The sequence below is a fragment of the Agelaius phoeniceus genome, chromosome 1 (assembly GCF_051311805.1).
Source record: "Agelaius phoeniceus isolate bAgePho1 chromosome 1, bAgePho1.hap1, whole genome shotgun sequence".
Classification (NCBI taxonomy): Eukaryota; Metazoa; Chordata; class Aves; order Passeriformes; family Icteridae; genus Agelaius; species Agelaius phoeniceus.
Window position 1 is genome coordinate 79155491 of NC_135265.1, and position 27014 is coordinate 79182504.

Consider the following 27014-nt stretch of genomic DNA (forward strand, 5'->3'; position numbering starts at 1 on the left):
AGACGCTTTGGTCAGATATGGACTGTAGCAACTACTGGAGGAGGGGAAAAAGATCAGAAAGACTGGGTGAAGATGAGTCCTGGCCCATGTAATGCAGCAAATTTAACTGAGGGATACTAAAATAGCCTAACAGACCAGCTGAGAGCAAAGCCAACCCAGCAAATGCCAAAGCTCTGCTGCATGGAGCAAGAGAGAGGCTGGAGCAAGGAAAGGGGCCAAAGGACCAGACACCTCACCACCAACCACCCGTAAGATCTTCACAGTCTGGGAAGTGTCTCATCAGGGAGGTGGAAGCGAGCTTTTGGTCCATTCCTGGTCCTCACCCGAGCTGAAAGCTGAGCCAGCATGCATGTGAGCAGCTTCAAAAGGAAGTAATTTACCTTAGGCACACAATCAGTGAAGGAATTTCTACCGATTAAAAGAAAATCGGAGCTGTGCAGAACTGGCCAAGTCTCCAGATGTTCATGGAGCTTTGTACACTGTGTCTGTGGCGTTTTCCAAATTCCAGAACAATTGCATAAAATGAGTAAGAGACTAGTTTGGGGTCATTTTCAGAGCGGGAAAAGGAAACGCCATGTTTCAAACCCCCTTTCCTATGAAACAGAGATGCTAGTGTTTACAAACTGTGAGCAGAACTGACACAAAAAGACATAGAAGGAGAAAAGGAAGAAGCTTGTTGGAGTGACTCCTGCAATCCTGTTCTACTCTACTTCTGCAATCCTTCCTGCAACTTTTCAGTCATTCTAAATCTTAACAAAGTCTTAAGAGTTTAACAACTCTTTTGCAATGCCTCCCCACCACAAGAGAATACTCATTCTTTCTGCAATGTATTTTTAGGCTGCATAAAACTGTTCTATTGATAATGCTTTCTTGTAATTTACTGAAATTCTCATAAAAAAAAAAAACCAAAACCACAGGCTGCTTTTATTGGATGACTGGTTCAAGGTTTTCATGAATTCCTATGCTAGTTGAGTTTCACAGACCTGAGTACAATGCAGTAGCCAGACATGCGCGCTACATTCCGATAACATGGTGTCAAACAAAGTATTCAATCAGAAGTCAAAATAATTTAACAAATGCCTCCAATCTGACTCAGCCCTTGCCAAACTAGGGCTTGTATGAGAGGGGAAGCTTTCTGGCACAGTGATTGTGGAAAAAAAAATACCCCTGTTTCCCTGGAGTAACTTTGGAAGTGCAGTAGCTTGGAATAGAGTTACAGAGCTCCCACACTGGAGTTTATATCTTAAAAACTACAGCAAAATAATGATTTAGGCTAACTTCTTTGTGAGCTGATACTGTGTAGACAGGTGAATTCAGGTTAAATCCTTTGCAAATCTTGAGTTTCAGAGCAACTGTAGGAAGGTACAACCTGTTTACCTTGGAGTAGATGGTAGGGGGGTGACAAGAGGAGTGATCCCCCAGCAGCCCCCAGGGTGCTGCAGGGTGTCCAGCAGGATATCTCCCAGCTGGGCTTGGCAAGCTGCAGCAGGGATGCTGCCCAAGGGGCTCTGTGCTGTGCTACAAGCAAGCTGCTAAGTGTTTCTGCTTTTTCTGCCACAAGCCACTATCACTGGCCATGGGAAGGGTGAGCTGGGGAGAGCTGCTGGTCTCTAGGAGCTGGCCATGTCCAAGGCAGTTGCTCTCTGCCTGAAAACTTCCCCCCACCTTGTTTCTGTGTGATAGGACAGGCAGCCACAGCCCCCATGTAGGTTCTTGTTTGGCAGAAAGTCCCTCTTCTGTTGGTCTGTCCCAGTGCTAACCTTGACAGCACATCAGTTTTCATGGATGAATCTCCAAGACCAGCACAACCCCATTTTGAACACAACCTATCTCAAAGCCAAACATCTTTTACCTGCTCTCCTCCTTATTCAGATAAAAGTGTTTTTTTTGACATAAAGGTGAAACTAGAAAGTTTTTCCTTGTGTTGTGTATCTAATATTAAACTTGGTTTTTTTCATGGTGCTTGTGCTCTATGTGTTGGCCATGACACCTTAAAAAATGAGAGTTGAAGATTCATGATTATTTCTACTATCAAGGGCTGGTCTCCTTTATGTCTGCTCACAAACTTAAGCTCCCAAACCATTATTAGGGTTCTGCCTGTGACATAAAAGCAGAATAGAGTATTTGCTTTTTTCTTTATGGCTGTGACTTATCTTTTGGTACATTTCTTTCTGCAGTGTGAAAGAAATAGACCAGTATTCGCAAGATTTGATACTCCTTTGCTGTGTTTCTTGGGCTGTTAGCTACTACAGGGTCAGCACAAAATTATTAACAAGACATGTCTCCAAAACCTGAGCACTTTAAATGTGCTTTGCAGAAATGTAAAGGACTGGAAAACTATATAAAGGAGGGCTATTTTCATTTGTAGTGATGTCTCAGTGAGCGGCTGCTGCAAGATGTGTTTAGCAAAGGAACACGGATGAGGCTGAGGAGAGCTCCTACACAAGTTTGCTACACGTTTACCGAAGGGCTGCCTGTCCGCAGCAGAACCCTGCAGGTACGTATTCTTTAACCACCTCCGGCAGCACCTCTGTCCGTATGGCGGAGCTTTGCACTGCCGTGCGCTGTCGGGCACGGGAGCGGAGCAACCCCCAGATGGGGGCGAGCCTCCGCTCCCCTTCCAGTCCCCGCTCTCCTTTCACTCCGCATTCCAACGCGGCTTTCCGCGCCCCGAGCAGCTGGGCACGCGTCCCCAGGACCGGGGGCAGCAGCCACCTTGGCCGGGCCGGGCCGGGCCGACCGCGGAGCCCGGGGCGCGCTGCCCGCACTCCGGCCGGGCCGGGGCGGGGCGGGGCGCGGCCGAGCGCGGCGCAGGGAGCAGCGCGGCCCCGGCTCCGCCTCTGCTCCTGCCCCGCCTGGACGGGACGGGGGCGGCCCCGGGCAGGAGCGTGCGGCGGCGGGAGCTTTCCTTGTCCTCCTCCTCCTCCTGCTCGGCGTCAGCCCCGCTGCCGGCTCCCCGCGGCGGCTATGCGCTGCCGGGACCGCCCGGCCGAGCGGCGCTGAGGGGGCGGGCGGACAAAGGCTGCGGGCTGCTGCCGGCGCTGGGGCGCGATGGAGCGGCGCGGCGGCTGAGGCGGCTCGGTGGGGCGAGCCGAGCCGAGCCGGGCCGGGCCGGACGACAGCGGCACATGGTGCGCGGCTGGTGCCCGACGCTGCGCACCCGCGGGCGGGCCGAGGGGCCACCATGGACAACTTCTTGGCGGAGGTGAGCGCGGGCCGGTGGGATGGATCCTCCTCCTACTCCTTCTGCAGCGTGGGGTCGCTTTTGTCGGGCAGGATACCGGCAGCAGAGCGGCGGGAGGCTCACGGAAAGTGTTTGTTCCCTCGAGTAGTTCGGTTTGCAGGGTGCTCACGGGAGCAGAGCCCGGGGAGCGGGAGGCTGGCGGAGAGGGAGGGAGGGAGCTGCGCCCCCCAAATTCCCACAAATTCCCGGCCTCTGTGGCTGTGGCCGGGGAGGAACTCGGAGCCGCCGAGCTGCAGCGGTGCTTCTCGGGCTGCCCGCAAGCCGGGCGGGCTCTCGGCGCTCACTGGGGCTCATTAGAGCGGCGGGGGATGGAAGGAGGCTCCGGTGCCGCCGCGCTGCCCCCCAGCCCCGCGCCCACCGGCGGCAGCTCCCCCGCGGGACGCGGGCAGCCGGGGCGCCGGTGCGGAGCCTGCCCCGCTTCCTGCTGCCCCTGAAGCCGTGCCTGGCTGGGAGCGGGGAGTCCCTCCTCGGGGGTTCCCTGTGTGAAAGCCGGGGAGACCGCCTTGTCCGCCCTCACGGGCACCAGAGGCTTCAAACGCTGAAGGTTTCAGAGGCAGGGCTGCCGCTGGGCACTTTTTTTTAAAGGTTTGTTCGTTGAGTTTGTGTTATTAAGTACAGAAGAAATCTTTTATACAAAATGAAAAGGAGGGAGGCTGCATTCCTGAAAGTCGTTTGAGCTTTACCGTGGTCTTGTGGATCTTGACAACTTCAGTATGTCGGGTGAGGAAACCAAATCAAGGGTGCTTTGCTACTGTCTTAGGATATTTGATAAAACTCAGAACCTGGGTCCTCTTCTGGTTCAAGCTAGCTGAATTTTGTACAACAATATTCTACTGGATCCGTTTATCCCACCTTATGAACATAAAGTGTGCAGGATCAATGTCTTCTCTGTTGTGCCTGTAGTTTGCTGGCAAAGCCCGTGACTGGGTTGTGACTTCTGGTGACTGCCTGCACACTTGCTTTAATTGCACCTCTTGCCAAAGCAGTTGCACTGTCGGGGTTGTAAATACAGGCCAGGCATCTGTTTTACAGGGTTGTGATTAATCTGCAAAACTGTCCTTTGCCCTCATGAAACAACATCCCTCGTGTTCTTGGTGCTGCCGTTGATGCTTCCACAAGAAAAATAGGTGATCTGTTTACTGAAATAGTAATTAGTCAAATAAAAGAAGGTCATACACTTTATTGCTTGTTGGCTTTTCATTTGTCAGACAACAAAAGTTCTGTCAACTGCAATAAGAAGGAAGAAATGCAGGATTAGCTTTGATGAAGTCTGAGTTAAGTAGTAATACTGCCTTTTTTTTCTTTAGAGGATGTAGCCCTCACCTTTCAAAAGCTTGTAAGCCATGAGCAATATGGTAGCATTAACTTAGCCTTGCAAAATTAGTCTGAAGAGTCATTCGCCCCAACACAAAGTACTGCAGTGTGCCCTACATAAAGGTGAAGAAGAGTTTTCATGGTTTTGACTCCCCTATTAGGCAAAATTACTTGCTCCAGGGAAAACACAAGTAAATTTTGCCAGTCTGTGTTAGCATTTCAGCATATATTTATGTTAATCTGTGGTTGCTTCATGTGGACTTTGATCCTTCTTAAGAACTTTGACTCCCTTTCAACATGCAGATATTACTTTAAAAGATCAGTAAATATAGCACCTTGACTTTAATCTGCATCCAAAGTCCCACCCACAAGTATAAACATTTTCCTTCCCTTGCTCTGGAGTGGAGCATATGTAAATGGAAAATAGAGAGCATGAGGCACAATAGCAGAAATGCACTGAGTCTGACCCAGCTACCACAGAAGAATGTCTGTTGAAGGCACTGGATTGAGCCACTAGGTAATTTAATTTGTGTGAGGCAGACATCCTGCAGCTGCTCTTCACAAAAATATTTGCTGACTTATCTAAGGGAATTACTGTTCTCGTTAAAATAAGTTACAGTGTGAGGAAGAAGGAGGAAGCTGGATGAAAGGCACAGGTGAAAAGCCCAGTGTGCTCTGCTCGTCTTTGTCAGTGATATAAGCCTACTGATATGATTATATTTTGGGAGAAAAGCTGATCGTGGGAAGAGTAAATACTGGCACTTCAGAGGGGTCGTTCCTCAGCATTACCAAGAAGCTCCTGTTGACTACACTGGAGGCAGAATTGTCTTCAGTCAGGGTGTTGCAGGAAATATTGTACAGCTTAAAGGTGTTAATAGGAAAAAACCAAAAACCCTGCATTATTATTTCTCCCTTATTTTTCCATTGCCAGATGCTAAATATAACATGCCTCAGTAGAGGGTGATGCTTACTGGAACAAAATGAGGCAACTGAGTGAGACACCTCTGGAGAGCAGGAGGTGCATCACAAGGGATGTAGTCCTGTTGGGACTTGCTGCCTCAAGTGAGGTGTGGGATAATGCCAGGCTCGTGCCAATCATCTGACACTGCCATCATTTGTGACTTAGCAGCTCCTTGATTTCTCCCTCTTGCTGCTCAGTTTCCTTTCTTTACTCTTTCTTAGTATTCCTAGCTTTTATTGTTAAAGGACAACAAGTGGTTGCACTTGTCTCCTGGGAAGCCTTGATTTCCATCCCTGTCCCAATTTTCTAGCTCGACCAATTTAAAAACAAGCCATGGCTCTAAGTAAAGAATTAGGCTGGAAAAGTTTATCCTGTAACTAACTCACCAACATGTTCTAATTGCTGCAAGGTATATTATAAACATAATAACAAAGTTGCATTCTAAGTACAGACGAAAAGTGTTTTGTGATGCTTTTTTAAAGGCTGTTGATTGGTCTGTGCTACCTTACAGTCTTTAAAAGAAGGTTGGAGGTAGAATTTTAATTTTTTTTTTGTTTTTGTAGTCATATTTTCTTATCTAAAGTATTAAAACCTGTAGAAATCCTTTATGGGTATGTGCAATAGAGCCATTTGGCTGCATTGCTTAAAACAGCCTGAAAAAATTGTTCCCATATGTTTTACCAACAGCCTGAGTGTTCTCAAGGGAACAGGCTCCTGTGGTAGCTGAGGTCAGACTTTTTTCCAGTGAGAATGCATCCCTGCTAAGAGGGGATGTATGCCATGAGGGAAGGAAGAAAGTAATTTCCAGATGAGGCAGACAAGGAGAGGGGAGCTCAAACTGCCCCTTCAGCATCTCAAGTTCCCAAGCAGAGCTTATCAGAGCAGCAGGGGAAGAGGATGCAGAAGTCAGGTTTATCTTCTTCCTCTTCCATGGCAGTCACTTTGACCAATACGCATGGGATGTTGCACTGAACTGTGGTTGCTGTCCTTGTCACAGAAGAAGTGTGGCATTTGCTGACCCAGTGGGGGTCAGAAAGGGCTTGAGGTTGGGAAAAACTTCTCTAGGTCATCTTGTGCAAACCTGTCCTCCAAGCTGGTGCTCAGTTTCTGGGGAGCTAACTTGCAGCACAGTGTGTATAGTGGTGGCTGCAGGGATTGTTTGGGTTTATCTGCTGCCAACCTTAAAAGAATTCCTCCTAACCTTGCAACTCAATGGAAACTGAGGAGAAGGGAGGAGAACAACTGTGCGTCCTGCCTTCTGTGTGGCATGTCTGGGTAGATGATGTTGAAGGAGACCACTATAAAGGATCACTGTCATAGAGGTCCTGCTGATGTTTATCCAACACTGCACAGAAGTTTATTTGGAACTGTGGGGACCCTCCCAGTGTCCTTTGAGGCACAGCAGATACTCTGTGCCTACCATGCTTTTATTTTTAGTATTACCACTGGTACCTGGAGTTCAGAATGATTTCCTTAATTTCTTCTCTCCACAGTTGCACATACTTGCCTGTGTACTTTGTTTTAAGGAGAGGGCTTCCAGCATCTATTCTGAAGGATCAAGTGTTGAACCTCCCTCTGTGGGAAGGATATAGGACAAAAATTTAGCTTCAGGAAGCTGTCAGAGAAGGTATCTGCTTGAACCTGGAAGCTCTTAATTCAGCAGCTTGCAGCAAGCTTTTTCTTGATGCTCTCCTGTTGCAACATTTGGCAGATCACAGTCTCACAGCACTGAGTCTTTTGAGGGGTTCATCATCTCCTGCAGACAGGTGGCCTTGGCACCACCAAGGTTATTCACCTAATGAGAAAACCTGGTGATGCAAATAAATACCTGCATTGCAATACATGGATTCTGGCTGCAGTGTATATGTTTGGGATGACCTTTGAAGTCTCCCCAGTTTTCATTTACAAGTGTTTTGATAGTAACACAAGAATGGGTCTGATGTTCCAGCTTTTAGTATTGGTATAAACTGTGTAGCTTACACCAGCAAAGTCATCCTTTATTCTGGTGGGGCAAAACCCGTGAGTGATGGCATGAAGGTGTTTCTGGAGACCTTCTGAGTGCCAAAGCATGCCAAGCAGAAAGAGTGTCTCTTTTGGTTGTTGACATTGGCTATGTTCTCTGAATTTTCTGAGCTCTGACTTCTCATATATAGGTTTTCTTGAAAGCTGATGGTTGTTTTGTCTAGAGTTATTTTTAGGTTAATTAGAGAGCACCGTGTTTTGAATAGAAGATGTTTCAAGGGGGCTTACCTTATCAGGTCAGAAAGATGAAGTTTTTTTCAGGTTTATTGCTCCAAGTTGGAAATTACATTCAGCTCATCAGTATCATGTAATGGTTACTGCCCACCACTGATATTCACATGTGCCTTTCATAAGACAAATTTGTGCAACTGAAACATTATCGTGGCTGGGCTGGAGCCTAGCAACCCTGTTGGCACTGCACATATTGTAAAATGACACAAGAATTCTCTTAAAGCTGTAAAATACGTAAGTTTTCAAGTTGGCAATGGAGGCTCTACATTCTGCAGGGTCTGCTTGTGGTTTTTTGGTATGTTCAGTCAGTCTCCAACTAAAGAAAAGCTGTGAAACCCACTGTTACAGAAGACTTGGCTGCTTCTGAGTCTGGACTTTTTTTTACATTCTGGTGACACCTCACTGAAATGTTAACTTTTTTTTTTGGTCTTTTCCCTAATTGTATGCTTGTATTAGCACTTTGTCTGTAAGCTGTTTGCTCTAAGAAGATGTTCCTTATACATGTTTTCATTTGATGAGTACTGTGTATGGATGATACTGACCATTGTGAACCTCTTCAGTAGTTTTTTTGGTTTTTTAGGTTTTTTTGTTTGTTTGTTTTGTTTTGTTTTGTTTTGTTTGTTTCAGAGATGTCACACAGCTTGCTGGCTGGTAAAAGGGAATAGTGCTTGAAATCATGGCTAGTCCCAACTTATTTTTGAGTGGGACAGGCTTTTATTAAAAATGTTCCGTATTTTTTTCCATGATTCTGTGACGGCAGGAGAGGACCACTTTGGGGGAGAGAGGAAGCAAAAAGGAAGGGTAGCTTGAGCTTTCAGTGTCATGTGGGGAGTTTAGAGCACTGGTCCAATGAGTAACCTGAGATACCTTGCAACCTTTCAGTGCTCTTGTTTCCCCTCAAAAGATGGAAGCAAAAGTTTGGGCCCCCTTATCAATAATTATGCATGGTTGTACACAATAGGCTTCTGTTCTGGTGATTTCAGCAGGATCTTCATTTTCAGTGTGGTAAGACCATTATAGTCTCATGAATCTGGTTTTTGACTTTAGAAAATCGCTGAAGGAAAACTGGTAGGTCTGTGGCTCTGTGTGCTGGAGCATATGTGTGAATATCTATATACAGTGTCACTGTGCCAGTCAACCCCTAGCGAGTGAATAATGTGCCTCCTTCTTTTCTTTCCTTTCAATATGGATTGTTAATATTGGTGGTACTTCTAAAAAAAATTCTAGCAAGACAAATGCCTTTTTGTGTCTCTTGGATGGGTGCAGACCCAGTGGAAGGTGCAGCAGCTTCCAGCCAAGAGCAGGAGCAGCAGCTCCACCCCTGGAGCATCCGGCGGGTTGAGTGCAGTGCAGTGGCAGCGCTGAAGGGAAGCGTGTCCTCTGGGTAGTTTGATCTCACCAACCTTTTTGGCTGCAGGGCCAGTATTTTTCCTTAGTGAATCACTGTCTCCAGATGTGGTCAGAGCCAGGAACATAGTTTTGGGTGGAGTACGGGTAGAAGGGCAGGAGGTAAAAGTCACTCTGAATTAAGACTTTTGCTGAGGGGGCAAAAAAAAAAGAATTATCAGCCTTAAGTCACTAATTGTGACAACTTTACAAGTTTTGGGATGTGACCTCAAAACTTGTTTGATTAATTATGACTTCAGGCTTGTATCAGAGGGTCATGGCTTAGGCATTCTTGTTTCTCTTGGTTTTTCCTGATATTTATCATTATGTGACATTTTAAACCATTAGTGAGGCATAAATGAGGATGATTTGGTGTTGGGACCATAGCTAATGGTAAATTACCGGGTTTAGGTACTATTGGTTCAAATTTTGCATAGTGGCTTTTTTTTTCTCCAATTATTTTAGGATTTTCTGAGATGTCCTATGTCTGAAATATGAGCATTATCCACTGGCCATATTTACTGTAATGTAACTTTCTTCTGGACAGCCCCCTGATTAAGAAAGGTTAAGTGGATTATCCTTTTCTTAAGAAGTCTCTTAAGTAGCTCAAACACCCCATTCTTATAAATGCAGAACTTTTCAAGTTTGGATTCAGAATGGGAACTGATATTGACTCTGCTCCAGATCTGCCTTGTGAAGTAAACTATATCTATGCTGAAGAAGAAACTACACCTTTGCTATGTGGAAAATATGAGCATTATATTAGGAAAATATACTGGGAAAGATTCATTAGGAGAGAAGGAATGAGTAAAGATTGCTTGTATTTCTAAGCGTTCCTGTAAGAAGAAGGGGGATGTTGGGGGAGAATATACTGTCCACTTCTAGGCTCATTTCTGCAAAGCCAGTAATTAATACTGTAATCTCAGGCAGGTTCAAATATCATTTATGCTTGTTCCTGATACCCTGAGCCAGGACAGCCAGTGTAGGGATGTCTGGCAGCTTTTCTGCAAGGTCTTGTTCTGTAGGCATTGTGACTGGATGGACACTTTCCCATTGCAGACCAGTGACTGACTGGGCAAGGCTGCTGAGTTGATTCAGCTGTAAATGCGTCATACCTGTGCTGGTTTTACTCATTAATGTAAATACTTGCTCTCTATTTAGCTGCTGTTTTCCTTTGGGCCCAGTGACCTTTTTTCAGTCCAGCCTGTGAAAGCCTTCTTATTTAGTATAAAGTTTAAGGAGTTGGGTTGTTTTTTTTTTCTGTTTCATTGAAATTGCAAGCCTGAGTGATGCTGGAGTAACTTAATAATATATGGGGTTTTCTGTTGAATAGGTTACTAGAACAGACACAATTTTGGTTCACACTGAAAGCATGGCAGAAACTGGGGTGTGTTCGGTTTTGCTGGCCAAAGTTAACATTTCTGTTTTCTGTAGGCTCTTCTGTAGACAGTTTTAACATAAAATTTCTATATGAGGTCTTCTAATTTTTCCTAGTGTGCAGTTGTGCTTAGGTACTTTTTCACCAAAGGGTAGCCACAGTCAGTAACTGAAAAAAACAAGGCACACTTCAGCCCTTTTACGGCTTTGAGGAAAACTCTGCAGTTTACCCTGGTATATGGAAGGAAGTCTTCAAAAGTGAAAGGTACTGGTAACTTGTATGATTTGCTAAAATTGCATTGAAAATTCAAATTAAATAAACCTTGAGCTGGATTTCTTGTGTGTTAAAATGACCCTGTCCCCAGTAGGTAAATGTAAGCATATTGGAGCAGGGCCTGAATATGGGAGTCAGTCACCTTTTACTCCTTCCAGGATTAATGGCATGCTGCAAGAAAACTTTCTAGAGGATAGACTTTACTCCTGTACAGTCCAGTGTCCTGCCAGATTTTAGTGTTGAATAGGTTTCCTGTATTTGTATGTTAATACCTTGTAGCAGATACATACATTGTTTCAGTGGGGCACGTTGCCTGCTTTGTGGTATCAGACGCTCTTTTCTTTGAGGGTATGTTGTCTTCATCATGCAGCAGCCCTTGCTGGGCTTTTCACTTAATGTTAAGCTAAGGTGAATATTTAAGAAATGAATGTTCTTTTTAATCCATCTCTTAGATGGATTAAATGTTTCTATGGCATTTTTGGTGGGTTTGGTTCTGGTTTGTTCCAAATGAACGAAGGAGGAAGAAAGAGAGTGTAGCTCAGCAGCAGAATTCAGGGACCAAGCTGTGCCTTCACTCGGGATCCTGGTGGTGGCATGCACAGGGTGAAGGACTGTGTTGGAGGACTCAGGAAGTAAAAGATTAACTGCCCTTTGATGTATTAGTATTGCCTTTTCCTATATATTCTTGGGAAACTATTCATAATCCTTTATTAAAGGTCAGTGATACAAGAGTGTGTTAATACAAGTCTCTTTTGTTTTGGAGAATGCCCTTAAGGGCCTTGCTGTAAGGACACCTTAGCAGAGGAAAATGTTTGGTTGTTGCTTTTTTCCCCTGGGGGGCAAAACTATGTTCCCACTCTGAGCAGGTTTACCTGGGGGCATTTTATCATGGCACATCTGGCTCTGTACTGGGGTTGTCATTATAACTATTGAGGGTCTTCTGGGTTGTGTTCTCTGTTCTTAACTTCTTTGCATGGTAATGCTGGCAGAGTGGCACCCTGCTGCCCAAGTGTGCTATCATGGTTTCAAAGTCAGGATCGATTGTTGTGCCTGTAGCACAACCTCAGGTAGAGGCTGAGGCTCAAGGGTTGCTGAGTATCACAGCTGGAATTACAAAGCAGAGTATTACTGAAAGTTGTCATCACAGTTAACACCCCAAATCCCCTGGCCCTCTTTCTCTTACAGACTTTCAGAAGGCTTTAGAAAACTACTTTTGATGAACTTACTAGCATCTGGAGAAAACATTTCTGTAGTTCTTGAAATGATTCTTGAAATGTAAACTGTGAAAGGCGTGCTACTGGCAAAGCCTTGTGTGGTTTTGGTGTTGTGCACTGCATGTGCCTGTTGATCTCACTGAGAGAAGTGCAGGATCTCTCTGAAAGGTTCTCAGGCCTTCTCTTTTGCATTCAGCCAAACTGGCCCTGGGTTTGGGGACAGCAGATAAGAGAAGTTCATTTGTTGTTTTAAAAAAGTATTGATGTTTATAGCATTATCGGAAATGGATTATTTGTTCTTATTTTAGTTGCTGTTGTTTAGAGTGACATTGAAAGGTTTTCTCAGATTAAGTTAAATATATTTGTTAAGAGAATGGGATTGTTTTTCTTATGAAGTTGTTTATCTTGAGAAGTCAAATCCTTTTGTTTAATGTACGCATCTGATTACAGAGCCAGTGGACATCATTTCTGTTTGACCATTTTAGTGGATCAAACCACTTTGTGTCTTGGTTAGGTTATATTTTTATTTGCTTCAGAAAGGAGCCAAGTTGGCGGGACACGAGTCACGTCAGGAGTCACACTGGAGTTCACATCAGGACAAGGAGCAGATGCTCATTCTGTAGGTCAGACTTCTTGCTTTGCTGGTTGTCTTCTTGGATCCCTTCCCCTTATTAAATATAGACTGGGTTTGTGATTAGGGCTTATCCCCTCATTACAGCTTTCTGGTGATGGGTACGATGAATAGGTTTGTTTGGTGTGTCCAATCAATTAGTATATTCCCCAGAAGAGAATAAGAGCAGCGTTTACAGCAGGGCTTTGAAGGGTGGCATTTCCTGCTGCCTTTCAGACCGTGTACCAGGAGGAGTGTCCCATGAAGTGAGCTCTTTGTTCTTGAAACTCCAGTCAGATTCTGCCGTGTGATACTTGATAAGCTATCTCAAGGAATAAAGATACGCAGCAAATCTATGCTAGAAAATGTAATTTGTGCAGCAGACCCTTTTTCCCTCCTTACAATAACATTTCTAATAATTTGCACACCAAATTTGAGAAGTTTTAACAAATTATAAATGGGATTTTGGCATTTTCACAACACTTAAGGCAAAAGGCTGACTCTCTGTTTTGTGTTAGTTTTAAGAGTCTCTACTCCCAATTTCTGTTTCTATCACACCATTTCTACCATCATTTTGCCTTGGTGATCCAGTACCTTAAGTGACTAGGACTCTGGTGCAGTAGTTAATACCCCAGATTTCTTTTGTACAGAAGCCCAAGAAAAAACTTATTTGCAATGTGATGAAATAGTTGTATTAAACTTTTATTAAACTGTGTAGTTCCACCTTTGTCAGTAGCATGTCTTTGTACCATGCAGTTACGGTGGAGATGCCATCAGTAGCTGGTGGAGGACAGAAAGTGGTACAGAAATCTGTGCATTTTCTTATGAGCATCCAGTGATCCTTTGCTGGTGGCTTGTTCTCACCAGTTCTTACTGAGTGAAAATGAAAACACTGAGTCATGGAATCCTTTTCCTTCAGACAGGGAATCAGTAGTTATTGTGTTCCAGGTGCTTCTGGACTCAGTCAAATAAAGGCTGTAATTCTGAATTTTGATTTCTTGAAATTGTGTGCCACTTACAGAAACACTTCTTTATATTGCTTGGAAACATTTGATTTGAAAAGTGAACAGTCGCTTTATGCAGTCAGAGAGGCTGCAAAAGCTTTGCTGTTTTCCTGGGGATTTTTATTTTTTCTTTTCCTGCTGGAAGGCATCAGAGGTTTTGGTAGGCAGTATGAGCTGTGACTGTCCAAGAGCACAGGGATGTGCCTCCCACTCTGCATGTAGGTGTTAGGCAAGAAGAGTGGCTGCACATAAATCAGTGGCTGAATTGAAGGGACAAGAAAGGCTTAAGGCAGCAAAGGCCCAGACACCTGCAGCAACAGATCATGGGTCACACTGCTGCTGGGATGGCCCCAGGCACTCCTGGGGAGGTGAAAGAGAGGAGCTAGCATCAGGCTCTGAGCAGGAGCAGATGGTTTAGCAGGATAGCTCCTCAAAGGGGGCTCCTTGTTGGATACAGTGTCTGATAGCTACTGCTTTAAAATGCTTGAATTAAACTTTTTTTTTTTTGCTTTGTAGTTCCTTTCAACTTTTTAGAATAATCTTCTGTTGCTGTCCTCTAAACAGCTGGAGTTTTCCTAGCTGTAGGTTTTGAGTGACTATTTGCTGGTTGGGTCTTTGGTATTATAGGATATCCTAAATTGGAAGAGATCCACAAGAATCATTGAAGTACAACTCCTAGCCATGCACAAGACACCCCAAGAATCCCACCATGTGCCTGAAAGCATTGTCCAATGCTTCTTGATCTGTGACCACTTCCCTGGGGAGCCTGTTCCAGTGCCCAAAACACTCTGTGGGTGAAGAACCTCTTCCTGATATCCAACCTAGACTCCCCTGACGCAGTTCCACGTCATTCCCTTGGGTCCCGTCACTGGGCACCAGAGAGAAGAGTCTGCCCCTCTGCTTTCCCTCAGAAGGAAGTTGTAGACAGTGATGAAGTCTCCTCTTACTCTTCTTTCTCCAGACTGAACAGACCAAGTTACCTCAGCTGTTTCTTGTACGGCTTCCCCTCCAGATTCTTCACCATCTTTGTGGCCTCCTTTAGATGCTCCTTGATGGCTTTATACCTTTCTTACAGCGTGGCACTCAAAACTGCACACAGGACTCAAGACTGAGGCCGCCCTAGTGCAGAGCAGAGCAGGAAAATCCGTTCCTTGCCTGGCTGGTGATGCTGTCCCTGATCCCCCTCAGGACATGGCTGGCCCTCCTGGCTGCCAGGGCACTGCAGGCTCATATCCAGCTTTCCATCAACCAGGTCACCCAGCCCATCTCTCCATCCCTAGCCAGCGCATACATTCAGGGCTGCCCCATCCCAGGTGCAGAATCCGGCACTTTTCCCTTTTTGAACTTCATATGGTTGGTGATTGCCCAGCCCTCTGATTTGTCTAGGTCTCTCTGCAGGGCCTCTCTTCCTGTGAGGGAGTCAACAGCTCCCTCCATTATAAATGCCAACATTTTGGAAATTCTTGCATTTTATAGTAGTATTTTTAAGTATCTTTTTTTAGTGGTATTGAGCAATGATGTGCTTCTAGATAGTTTGGTGTAGGCATATTGGAGAAATCTGTGGTATTTCTCAAGAAAGCTGCTGTAATATATGTTGCAAAAAAAATGGGACTTTGGCATTTGTTAGTAGTGCTTCATGGGTGGCAAAAATTACTGTAATAAAATCTTGCCTTTTGTGGTTTCCCTACTTTTTGTTGCTGTGTGATCATCTTTTCCACTCATTTTGTTCCCGACACTCTACCAGAGGAACAAATAGTCAGCAAGTGGCTCTTTCTCTCCAGAAGTCTAGTGGTGGTATTACCACTTGTTTTTCAGGAAAGAGCTGGATTTTTATGAGATCTTTGTAACTGTTAGAAAAGGGAAAAATTTCAAGAGTTCTGTCACTTGACAAATGTTTTGCTGCTGAGGCTGCTGGAGGTAGTCTGTACCTGCAACCATTGGGATGTTTGCTCTTTACATCTTCACTTCTGGAAGGGTCTGAAACCACTGGGAAGTTAGGATGCTGCTTTGTGCTTTGCAAAAAAGAGGTTGTGTCAGTAAGCTCAGAGGTACGACTCTGTGTGTGTGTTTATTTAGCCTGATGATATTTTATTGTACTCCAGCTGCAATGCTGTGCTGTTCCTTCCTTTGCCTATGTACCAATGAAGAGGAAAGGCGTGGGGGAAGAGAATACCTTGTATTGTTTGCTGGTGTAGATCTAAACAGGATATTTGTGCCTTCTGTTAACCTGTTGTTTCTTGCTAATATTGATGTTAGCTACGATTCTTGTATATTGCTTGTATTTTTTCCATTTCTTAAATTTCTTTAATAAGTACATTATTTGGCACAGCTGCTGTGTCTGTACAGGAGGAAAAATATGGCAAGGAATTACTTCAAGGTTCTTTAGAAGCAAAAAAAAAATTGATTAGTTTGTGTATCTTCTCCCTCTTTTTTACCTTTGTAGTTAGAAATAACTGAAGCAGCAAAAAAAGAAAAAAAAAAAAGTGTTTGTTTGTTTGTTTAATTTTCCCAGTGACCTGGGAAGCTTGTTCCCAGTTGAAAAACCATACTGAGCAAGAATAACATAAATGTCTGAATTGCTGAAAGCTTTAATTCCCTGATGGAAAGGTGGTTTGTTGAGGAGAAAAAACAAGGTCAGAAGTAGTAGCCATTAGTGGCTATAAATAAAGTTACTCATTTAGGCCCTCAGATGGATAAAAGAGAGAGGTTGTTCCAGTTTTTCATCTTTACCATGTGGTAAAAAGTAAGGTATGTCATGCCCTGCTGTTTTTTAGATGGCTTTAAAAATAGCTCCACTTGTGCTGTTTTCTGCTCAAAGCAAGGTTTTCAAGCATACTTGGATAAGTGACGAAAGCTGCTTGGCCCCAGTCTGAAATAAATACATGAGTTTATGAATCATTTCACTTCTAGTAAGTTGTGTTCCCTGCAGGGCAGTGTCTATTCTGTCAGTACATTTACAGTTCTGATAAAACTCTGAATTTTAAACCTGTATCTGTGATCATGTGAGCAGTATGGAAATGGTGTAGGGAGTAGCTAATGTGCACCCATAGTCAAATGCCCTCCTCTTTTGTAAAATAAAACATGGTTTGCAACCTCATGAAGGAGCAGACTGATTTTCTTCCTTGGGGACAGCAGCCATGGAAGTGAGGAGGATGCAACAAACCAGCCTGAAGTAGCAATGCGCTGAGACTGCCCTGGGGACCCTGGCAGAGTCGTGAAGACTCCAGGGGCTCCCTGCTGAGTTTGGGAGCCACTTCAGACAGATGGCTGGTTTTCCTAGGCTCCAAGTGTTGGGATTAACCTTATTCAGAAGGGCACCGAGTGCAGTCTGGGTCCTTCTGTGTCTTTATTGCACTGTGTACAGTGCTAAACCCACAAATTACACTTCTAGTTCAAAAGTCTTTGTTTAACAAGCAACTCCCTTCCATGCTTAGCTGTGTTTTTGCCCAATTAAGTGAAGGATTTGGGGGCTTGCCTGAATAGGTGAGTAATAATTAACCTCCCTTTTACTTGGTGGTGCAGAACTAGAACGTTTGTCTTCAAGCTAGATTTCTTCTGCCTTGGTGTTGTTGGGTGACTGAGCAGTGACACGTGTCATGTCCTCTTTCCCCTTTAAAGCCAAGGGTATTTGTTGGCATGTTACATTTGTCGGGCTTCTCTGGAAAGTAAAAATAAAAGTGCAATGCTCTTGGGCTTTTGCTGAGTGCTTTATTAGGACACTGAGTGTTCTGCTCATTGTGGCTCCCAGCTCCCTGTGTGCATTTTGCCCAGCAGCTCTTCCAAGGCTGAGGGGGCTGTTATAAAGGTCTCTCCTGATCCATGGGGGATGCAGGTGAGCAGACTGTTCCCAGCCTGTGAGTTTTGCTTCTCTTACCAGCAGATGTTGGCAGTTCCCAAACAAGTGGTTGCAATAGTGGTTTCTGACTGGGCAGGAGTGGGAAGTTGCTGGGTAAGCAAAGGCTTGTGGGGGGGGGGGGGGGGTAGGTTTAAAGGCACAGGAGAGTTTTAGGGTTTTGGTGATCTATAGCTAAGCTATGTGATCATGTCTAAAGATAATGAACCCAAAACAAGCAGTGGGAGTTAGTGTTGACGCTTGAGCTTCTAAAATTTGGTGTCTTGACATAGTACCCGGGCTGCGTAATTCTTTCCGTGGAAATTTAGCTCCTGATGTTGCTCTACTTAAAATAAGTAAAGACATGGTAATCCCAGGCTGAATATGGGACAAATTTCCATCTGAGTAAGACCAGAGTCATAATGTGTTTAAGCATTTTCTGAAATACCTTCAATTTCTCATTTCTAGCTGAGTGCAAGTAACTTGGCTTCTTACATGTCACAATCCAAGCTTGCTGTGGGAGAATTGATGAACATTTAGGGAAAGATGTCCCTAACTGTGACAGGGAAGATTGAACTAGATGATCTTTAAAGCTCCTTTCCAACATAAACCAGTCTATGACTGTGAACACTGCATCTACTGGAACTCGGGAAACTCCCAAAAATCCACTTAACAGTAACCAGGAAAAGATGATTGAAATCCAGGAGGTAAATACTGCAGGTCTTGGTACAAGTTATATTGAAGTAGCAGTGATGCTACTTCAATATGGTAGCATCCATGGTCCAAGCACAGCTTCTGCAGATCTGCAGTCACCCTCACTGCAATGCACACTGCAGGGCCCCTCTGCATTGCTGCTGTAGCTCCCAGGTGGGCAGCAGTGGGTGGCACAGCCCGGCATGACCTCCACAGCCATGTCCATCCTGTCAGGGATGAGGGCAGGAAGCCTCTGCCACAGTCATGTCTCTGTGCTCTTCACACAGACGTGCCTTTGTTAGCAGATGACTTGTCTAACTCACCACTGCTTTCTCAGGATCATTGTTACATTGATTTGTACATTGACCCTAGAGCTGCTTTTATTGCAGACATGTCCTTGGAAAGACAGAAATCAGTTTTTAATTCTACTTAATTTCTTTTAATGAAGCCACTCAGCTGTCTCCTTACATATACAGGGCATGGTATGTATTGAGGGAAAAGCATTTACCCCTGGTGCCTTTTGTAGGGAAGATGTTAAAATATGACCCACAAGATCCACAGGAGATTTTTTTGGTTTTTTAGGAAATTGTCCTTAAGTTACTACAGTCTTTGAAAGACTACAAATACTGTTGCCATATTGGCACACAGAAGATCAAGTTCAACGATGTTTCCTTGAAATTATCAGAAAAGAAGCAAAGCAGTGAAGTTGAAGAGTAAAGGAGCAGGTGCCATGTAGTTCCTACCTCTGCCAGTGCAGCAGAATTGCCTCAGGGCTGGATAGGGGTAATTACACCTCAGCCTTTGTCTTTCAGGCACCAGATGGTATCATGTGAGCTGCTGTTAGGAGCAAAAAGTCCCAAGCTGGAAACATGGTGAAGAAAGTAGACTTAAAGAAGAATTGGACATTGCACTTTCCCCTAAATGAGCAGGAAGAAGTTGCATGTGACAGTATACATCATTGTGTAAAGCAGTAACTGTATTTTACAGGAAGAGCAGTGCTCCACACCTGTGGCGCAGCACGGTCCGTGTTACTCATGCAGCTACCTGGGAGCAGCGGGTGTGGATGTGTGTGCACTCAGGGTGATCCATCACCAGCCCATGCTCAGTCTTCAGTATTCAAGAATCAACTTGCTAGGGAAAATTTCTGCTGGAAGCTTTTTTTTTTTTTCACAAGAGAAGAACCACTGAATGATTCATATCCTTTATTTCTGTAAGCATGTCCATAAATAATTTTTAGACGAAAAATAAATGGATACAGTTTTATCTGAGGAAAAGCCTTGTACAGCATATTAGGCTAAAAAACCCCAAACAAGCTTATTGCAGGTTGGCTGAAGTTGTGTGTTATCTCTGGAAGTTGGATATGTTTGAGGTGGGTCTTATTGTGATCTGGAGAAATAAAAATGGAGCAAGTGTCTCTTCATACTAGCTATGGACCTATATTCTGTAGTTCTCCTGTACAAATGGGATCTTGCTTATGTGAACCTGAGGTGTGGATTTAACTCCTACAAGAAGAGAATGTCATGAAACCATGTGTTTATATGAAAATATACACAAAAGTTCTGAAGGTCACATTTGTGCATAAACAAATATGCTCGTGTCTCTCTGGAGATGAAAGGGAGCTGAAAACGTGACCAAAACAATGTTGTGTCAGCACTCTCTTAAAAAGATCTATGTTCAGTGATAAACATGCTGCCAGAATTGAGCAGTACTCATCTTATGAGTAAGCAGCTAGAATTATGATGAAATTATAATAATTTCTTCAAAATAAAGACAAGTTGGTACTTGAAACAACAGTGAAATTGTAGGAACAGTGGCTCACGAGCAATGGGAGGAAGGTGACGTGATGTGAATGCTGTCGTGGGATTTGAATGATTTAAACTGCATTGCTGCATGTGCCAGAGTGGTGCAGCCCTCAACAAAAGCTTCACTCTGCTTTTGTCATGATTGTCCAGTTACTACAGTGTTTCCCTTTCCAATATGTTTTTCCCTTTCCCTGGGTGGAGAGTTGCAGTGTATAAATAAGGCTCTTGCCCTCCCTTGGAGTTTGCACCCATGCAAATAAAACCAGACCTACTGCCTGTGCTAAGCAGGGGGCCAAGTTCTGCTTGGTAACTTGCTTGGAGGAGGAGCAGCAGGCACATAGTCCTTGCAGCTTGCAATATTTTCCACTGCACACATGAAAATGGTATGGAGCTCTGAGGACTCAAAATTAATTTCCTTAGAGGTGAGGAAATCTCTGTTCCTGCCTGCAGAATGAAGTATTTCATATGCTGCATCGTGGGTTAGAGGTAGTATGTGCGGTAAGCAGAAAGTTATTGCTCCACTTTGAGATGATGATTTATGATTTCTTTGAAGAGAAAATTGGTTATTTTTAAGGCCAAGTCTTTTTCACCAGCCAAGTAAAAGCTTGGAGGGAGCTAATACAGAGCTGGCAGTGTAGGAACACATTGCTACTGCAACATGTATTTGGAGTAAAGCCTAAGCAGCTTTTCGTGTTTCATACTTCCTAGAGTTCAGGAGTGTTGAAGAGCCACCAGCTTCAGCAAAACTGTCTTGTAAGGCTGGGCTTTTTGATACTCATGAGCAAGATGCTTCTCAGTTATTTTGCCACTGAGATTAGCGATAACAGACTGTTGTATTTGTTTTTTGAAGACTAAAAATACAATTTTGGCTAAAGCAGTACAAATAATTAGTAATATGCTTGAAAATATTCACTTTTTTGAAATTACATTTCTGAGAGTAATTCAGTAGGGATGAGTACCCCTCCAGGTGACCATGTTGGATCATTTTTCCCAGAGGAGGTCTGGGCTGAAGAAGCAATCATTCATTCTTGTGTTTGTGTCACATTCATATCAGCTGAAATCAAGCACGTGCTCTGACTAATGAGGCTTTCCCAAATCCTCTTCTTAATCCACTAATTAGCCAAAAAAGCTTCTTTTTGCACAATTCCATGCTTCAGCATTTGTGGGAAAGTTTTTTTTCAGTAGTGTTTAGGTCATTTTATTTTACTTAAGAGTTCTTTAAAATCCCAACAAAACAAGTCAAAAGCCACCACCCAAACAGAACAGATAGCTGGTTAGTTTGTTTTTTTTTTTTATTGACAGCATAGTAATATGAGGAGTGACTTTATTATTAGCATGAAAGGTAGTAAAAATACTGGCTGGGTATAGGCAGAGGAAGGTATTTATATTTGTTTTATACTTGCATTCTTTTGTGCCATAAAAATCTGATTATGAGCATGTATAATTAAATCTGTTTTAATAGCAGTGTGTGAAGCAGTCATGGAAAATTCCCAGTTTGAGCTTCTGTAGACCTGCTCTGAAGCCCATTTGCTTTGAGTTTTGCTTGGGTTATTACTTCTGCTTTTAGGGCTTCCATTTGTTTGTTTGGGGGGGGTTTTGTTTTGTTTTGTTTTTAATTTAAGAATAAGCACCTCTACAGGCAGGAAAGAATCAGTAATACTGCATTTTGAGCGCTGCACTTGCTTTTTAATTTAGTCACACTGACAATTTGACTTGAAATTATTGTGCAGTCAGCTTCTCTATAGATAATTTAAAGCATCATCCTTGTGATGGAAAGCTTGCAGAGCCCTCCCAGGTCTCACAGACTAGGGAACTGCACCACACAGTGGGAAGCAGGTGTTTATGGAATTGTCTGGGCTGACATTTACAGAGTAGTTGGTTGATTTAATTCAAAAGTGTACAGAGGAGTTGGTTGATATAATTCATTGCAAATTAAAATTAATTTCCATGTTAAGGTTCTTGCTGCTGAGGAGACACAATTTCAGAGGCAACTGAAGGGAAAAGTCATGGTTCCTTGGGCTTTAGGGCCAGTGAGGGTTGCTTGTGAGGAACTTCTGTGCAGTGTGCTGACTCATAGCTTCCAGCATACCTTTTGGGTGGCAGGGTGAGGGAGGAAGCTGGGAGATGCAGAGCAGGGATATGTAAATCTACTGGAGCAGTTAGCTTGTAGGAGAAAATTATGTTTTTGTCAGACTTAAAAGTTGCTCTATGATCTGCGAGTGTTGTCTGTCTGTTGCCTGATAGCAGTCTCTCTACAAATACTTGTAAGAAGGTGGAAGCCAGGTGGGGTTGGTCTCTTCTCACAAGTAATGAATGATGGGACCAGAGGAAACAGCCTCCAGTTGCACCAGGGAAGGTCTAGACTGGATATGAGCAAAAATGTTTTCACCAAGAGTGTTGTTAAGCTTTGGATCAGGATGCCAAGGGAGGTGATGGAATCACCATACCTGCAGGTATTTGAAATATGTGCAGACATGACACTTAGGGATGTGCTTAAATGATCAATGATCTGAGATGTCTTTCTCAACCTAAATGAATCTATGATTTTATGTTAGTTTGTGGGTAGTCTGAGGTATTGGGCGGTGTGTACTGAAATATGACTACTTCTTGAAGACAAGATGTGTAGAGTGGGAAGAGGAGCTTGCTCTTAGCTATGGTCTTGCTAGCTCTGGCTAGCAGCTGGATCCCCCTGCCTGTACATGCTGAGCTCACCTCAAAGATACTTCTGTTTCATATGCAAATAATGTGTCACACCCCCTACATCTCTGCTGTCATTTCATTACTTTCACCAGCCTAAAAACCTGCTCAATTTCAGTTTTGAATATCGGAGAGTCATAGAATTGTCTGGGTTGGAATGGACCTTAAAAACCATTTAGTTTCAACCCTCCTTTGCATGGGCAGGGACCCCTTCCCCTAGACCAGGTTGCTCCAAGTCCCATCCAGACTGCACTTTGAACGCTTCGAAGCAGGGGCATCTACAGGTTCTCTGGGCAACCTCTCAGTAAAGAGTTTCTCCCTTATATTTAATGTAAACATGCCCTCTCAGTTTAGAGCCGTTCTTCCTTGTGCTTACACTACATGCTCTTTCAAAAAGTCTTCCTCCAGCTTTCTTGTAGGCCTACTTTAGGTAGTGGAAGACCATAATAAGGTCTCCCTAGAGCCTTCTCTTCAGCCTAAACAACCCCAATTCTCTGTCTTTGTAGGAGAGTTGCTCCATACCCCCAGGCATTCTCGTGGCCTTTCTTTGTCTGGTATATCTCTGTCTCAAAGCAGCTGCGTTCTTGCCAGTCCTTCCTCTGGTCTTGCATCAGTTTTTCTAATATGGTGAAGCACAGCTTTCCACAGCTGGCACTTGCAGGCTCTTCCAGGCTGGGGAAAACGTGACTGTCAGTCACAGCTGGCAGGTGTGTGTGTGAAGGAAATGGGATCTCCTCTCTGGTTGAGTTTGGCATCTTGACCCAAGTGGGTCACATCAGTTAGTAAAGAGTGTGATCTTATTTCAGACCTGATCCTGGAGAAATGGGGGGGGGGGGGGGGGGGAAATTCTGCCTGTCTGCTTCAGCAGTGCTTCACTGCTTGCTTGAGCTAATCCCCTTGGCTAATGGGAAGGGCTTAGGTGCAAGAGGTTCCCACCTTGATAGATGAATGGTGCATCTCTGGGAGATTACAGTGTATAGTGAAAATTATTTGTCTGAGGAGGTCCTTTGCCTGCTGACAGGCTTGTAGCTGTTCAGCCGTGGTTTAATAATACTTTTGCACACTGGACGTAGTAAAGTAGAAGATAGTCTGAACTCAGATGTATTTCCTTACTCCTGGTTATCTCTGAGATATATGCCTATTTTGTCAGGGGGTAATGCTTTAAATTACTTCTGCTTGGTTAAGCTCTTCTAATTGCTTTGTGGTTTAGTTTAGGTTTTTTACAATCTGCTGTACAGTAAAACACGCATGTGTGCAAAAAAAAAATTACAGAAGCAACTTCTTTGTGTTTCTGCTTCTCCTACTCCTGCTATAAGTACTAGGTTGAGGTAGTCATTTTTCCTTTTGATAATTACCAGCTCTTGTAAACATGCATTGAAGAAAGAAAAAGAAAAAAATCAAATACCAGAGTCATACAGTAGGTGTCTGTCCTTGTCACGGAAACAAGGATGCAGAATGGGAACGTGTCAAGTCTCTAGGTGTGCCTGCAAACGAGGAAACGTGACGCACCTTTCTGTTGAAAGGTGGAGTGCAGATTTTAAGCTTCTTTGGAAAAGGTGCTGCAAGCCGTGGGGAAGGGTGTATCACTGCACATCCAAGGAACCTGTGAGCTGCCTTAGGGGCTTGTCCATAGATGTGAGATGGAACAATATGCAATTACAGTGTTCTGTCCAGTGTATGATGTGCAAGTGTCTGTGACAGGAGGAGAGAAGATTTGCTCATATAAAATACATAAAATACTCTGTTTCTGTGTTTTCTACTAAAGGTGTTCCCTTCTGATAGTTCAGTAGTGAATGAACTTCAAAGGAGTATTTTTTTTTAATGTAATATGTAGGAAAAATGCGAGTAAAAGCAATAATGACTTTTCATAATGACTCTGCTGACTTCCCCTGTAGACATTTCATTTTCTAGTTGCACAAGTGCAGAAGAATCTAAACAGGTACCCTGATGAGTGTAGCATTACTGCAAGGAAATGTATCTGGTCAGGGAGAAGTGGAGTAAGCAAAAAAGCAGGAGATTGGTTTTCAGAGGGTTGTGACCTTGGGAGGCTGAATATAATGAATGCAGTGTTTCAGGCTGCCTTTTTACCTTGCCTCTGCTGCATACCATTGGTATTCATCAGCAGTGACCAGGCTCTGCAGTGGGGAGCATTGCAAAGCATCACCTTGTTTCCGAGAAGTTTAAAGTTGATAAAATGCAAAAGTGTTCAAAGTGCATGCAGGAAACGCTGTCTTTTAACTGAACTTCATGGATTTCTAACTTTACCCAGTATGCAAACTTTACTGCTAAATCTCCCTTCAACATGGATCCCAAACTCTTTTATACCGAGTGGCACCTTCTGCCTGCATTAGTGTGGTGTGAAAGGCCACCATGCAGCCTGCTTTGGTGTCATGTGTCCTTTGGGAAAGCGGAGATTAGCCCTGGTCATACTGTGCAACAGCTGAGAAGGAGACTGGGCTGGCATTAAATTTTTCTTCCGCTACTGCCACCTAATTTCCCTTGTCCTGTGTGTCGGCAAAGTGAATTAGGTGTTTTCAACTGCCTGTTGCAATTTATTTTTGTTTAAAAACTTATGATCACAGGTTTGAGAAGTAACTCATAATCAAAAAATTTCTTATTTACTGACATCTTTGTGTTTGTTTTATGGTTGGTAGGTTAGATACTGTTTATGAAAAGCCACGAATTTTGAATTGAATAACAAGTTATTTTGGTTATAGGCTTCTATCCTTTGCAGTTTGACACATTGTCTTCATATTTCAAGAGAAAATTGAAAAACATTGAAAGACAACAGTGATCAAATCTTATGTGTTTTACATCTTTGTTCATGGCTGAGTTCTAAGATTTGTTGGGAGTCTTTTCTGAGTTGCTCACCTGAGAAGGAGGAGAAGAAGGTAATCATTGGAGAAGGAGGGAATGGGAAGAGCTAGCAGTTCTCCTGTCTGCTCCAGGTGCAAGAGAATTGCCCACCAAAGTCTCAGGGACTGTTTCCTCCCAGGCAACCCAAAATATTGATCAGAGTATGTATCATCAGAAAAGATGATATAGGAAAGTGGAAGAAAGGACACTCTGCATGACTGTAGACAGGTGCAGAGAGATTTCGGAGAGTCCTTTTAGTATCCCTTTTTTCAGATGCTGGAAATGTGAATTAATTCTAAAATAAATGGCAGGTGGAATAAACTTTTTCTTTTTCCCTCTGCGTGTAGACTTGTGTGTCTCTTCACAGGCGTGCTGGGAGTCTAACTGAGGGCACCCTTCAACTCTTTTCCACCACTCCCTCTCTTCTAAAAATAGAGGAAAATATATTTAAACAGTGTTACCCAGATTACTCTTTTACTTAGGTACTTAGTTCTGTTCTGTTGACTAAAGCTCCCATAACTCATCAGTAAAAAATCTTTTCCTTTCCTGTGTAGAAGTACAATATCCATTAGTTAGTGTGTTATTAATGGTTTCATACACTGCTGGGATTTAATTAAAGCACTGTTGCCTGCTTGCTTTTGTTTTTTAAGATGTGCATTCATTGCTGCATGCAAGGCAGTGAGCTTCAGAAAGTCAGAGGGCAAAAGGCATCAGATATTATGCACCATAAGAAGTGCATGTGTCCTTTTGAGTTACAGAACCTTTCCCACAGTGAGGCTGGTCTTGATGTTGTGTGTGAGGAGCCAGGCTGAGCTCAGGCCGTGCTCAGCCAGCCCAGCAATGCACCCCTGCATCCCCCAGCTCCCTGTAAGCACCCGGTGTGCTTGCCAGCCTTTCTGCCTCAGGTGCATGGGAATGAGCCAGTGCTCTGCCCTCTAATGATAAAGTGTGCCATTACGTTCTGCTTAATTGGTTGTGTTTTCATCAGGTGATCTCCAGACAGGCAATTTGGAGTTGCTCAGTGATTATTGTGGTTTGCAGTGTACAAATTAGTGTGGGAAGTTGCTAACATTAGCCTTCCAACTTAGGACTTTAGTGGCAGTGTCGGCTCTTTGAGTGTTCATCCAAATTGCAAAAGGCAAGGAGGGAGAGCATGGAAGGACACCGTATTGCCTGCCATTCGCTGGGACACCTACACTGTGGCAAAGTTGTCATCCCATTTTCCAAACCTGCTTCTAGAAGCCAGGCAGCACAGGTGGGCTTCAGATGTAGAGGAGTATGATTCCCCTCCTTGTTACCACCTAGATTTTTAGTATTGTTATTTATTTAATTTTAAGGGATGATTAGGTCCTGGGAATGTAGTACTGGTCCCCACCACCTCAAGAACCCATGTTGACCCATTCTGTATGATGCTGAAAGCCTGATAACATCTGCTCACGCTTCCCAAATGCACCTCAGTGCTGCTGCTCCCCCACTTGCTGCAGGCCAGAAATCCAC

The 27014-nt window shown here is 43.8% G+C and overlaps 1 protein-coding gene across 1 annotated transcript in view; it reads left to right on the forward strand.

Moving 5' to 3' along the window:
- Nucleotides 1-2868: 2868 nt before the first annotated feature.
- Nucleotides 2869-27014, forward strand: part of MYO10 (myosin X) — a 163405-nt gene continuing 139259 nt past the window's right edge. The window contains exon 1 of the mRNA XM_054629809.2: nt 2869-3205. Within this exon, the coding sequence (XP_054485784.2) occupies nt 3185-3205 (21 nt within the window). The 5' untranslated portion in view covers nt 2869-3184. The remainder of the gene's footprint in view (nt 3206-27014) is intronic.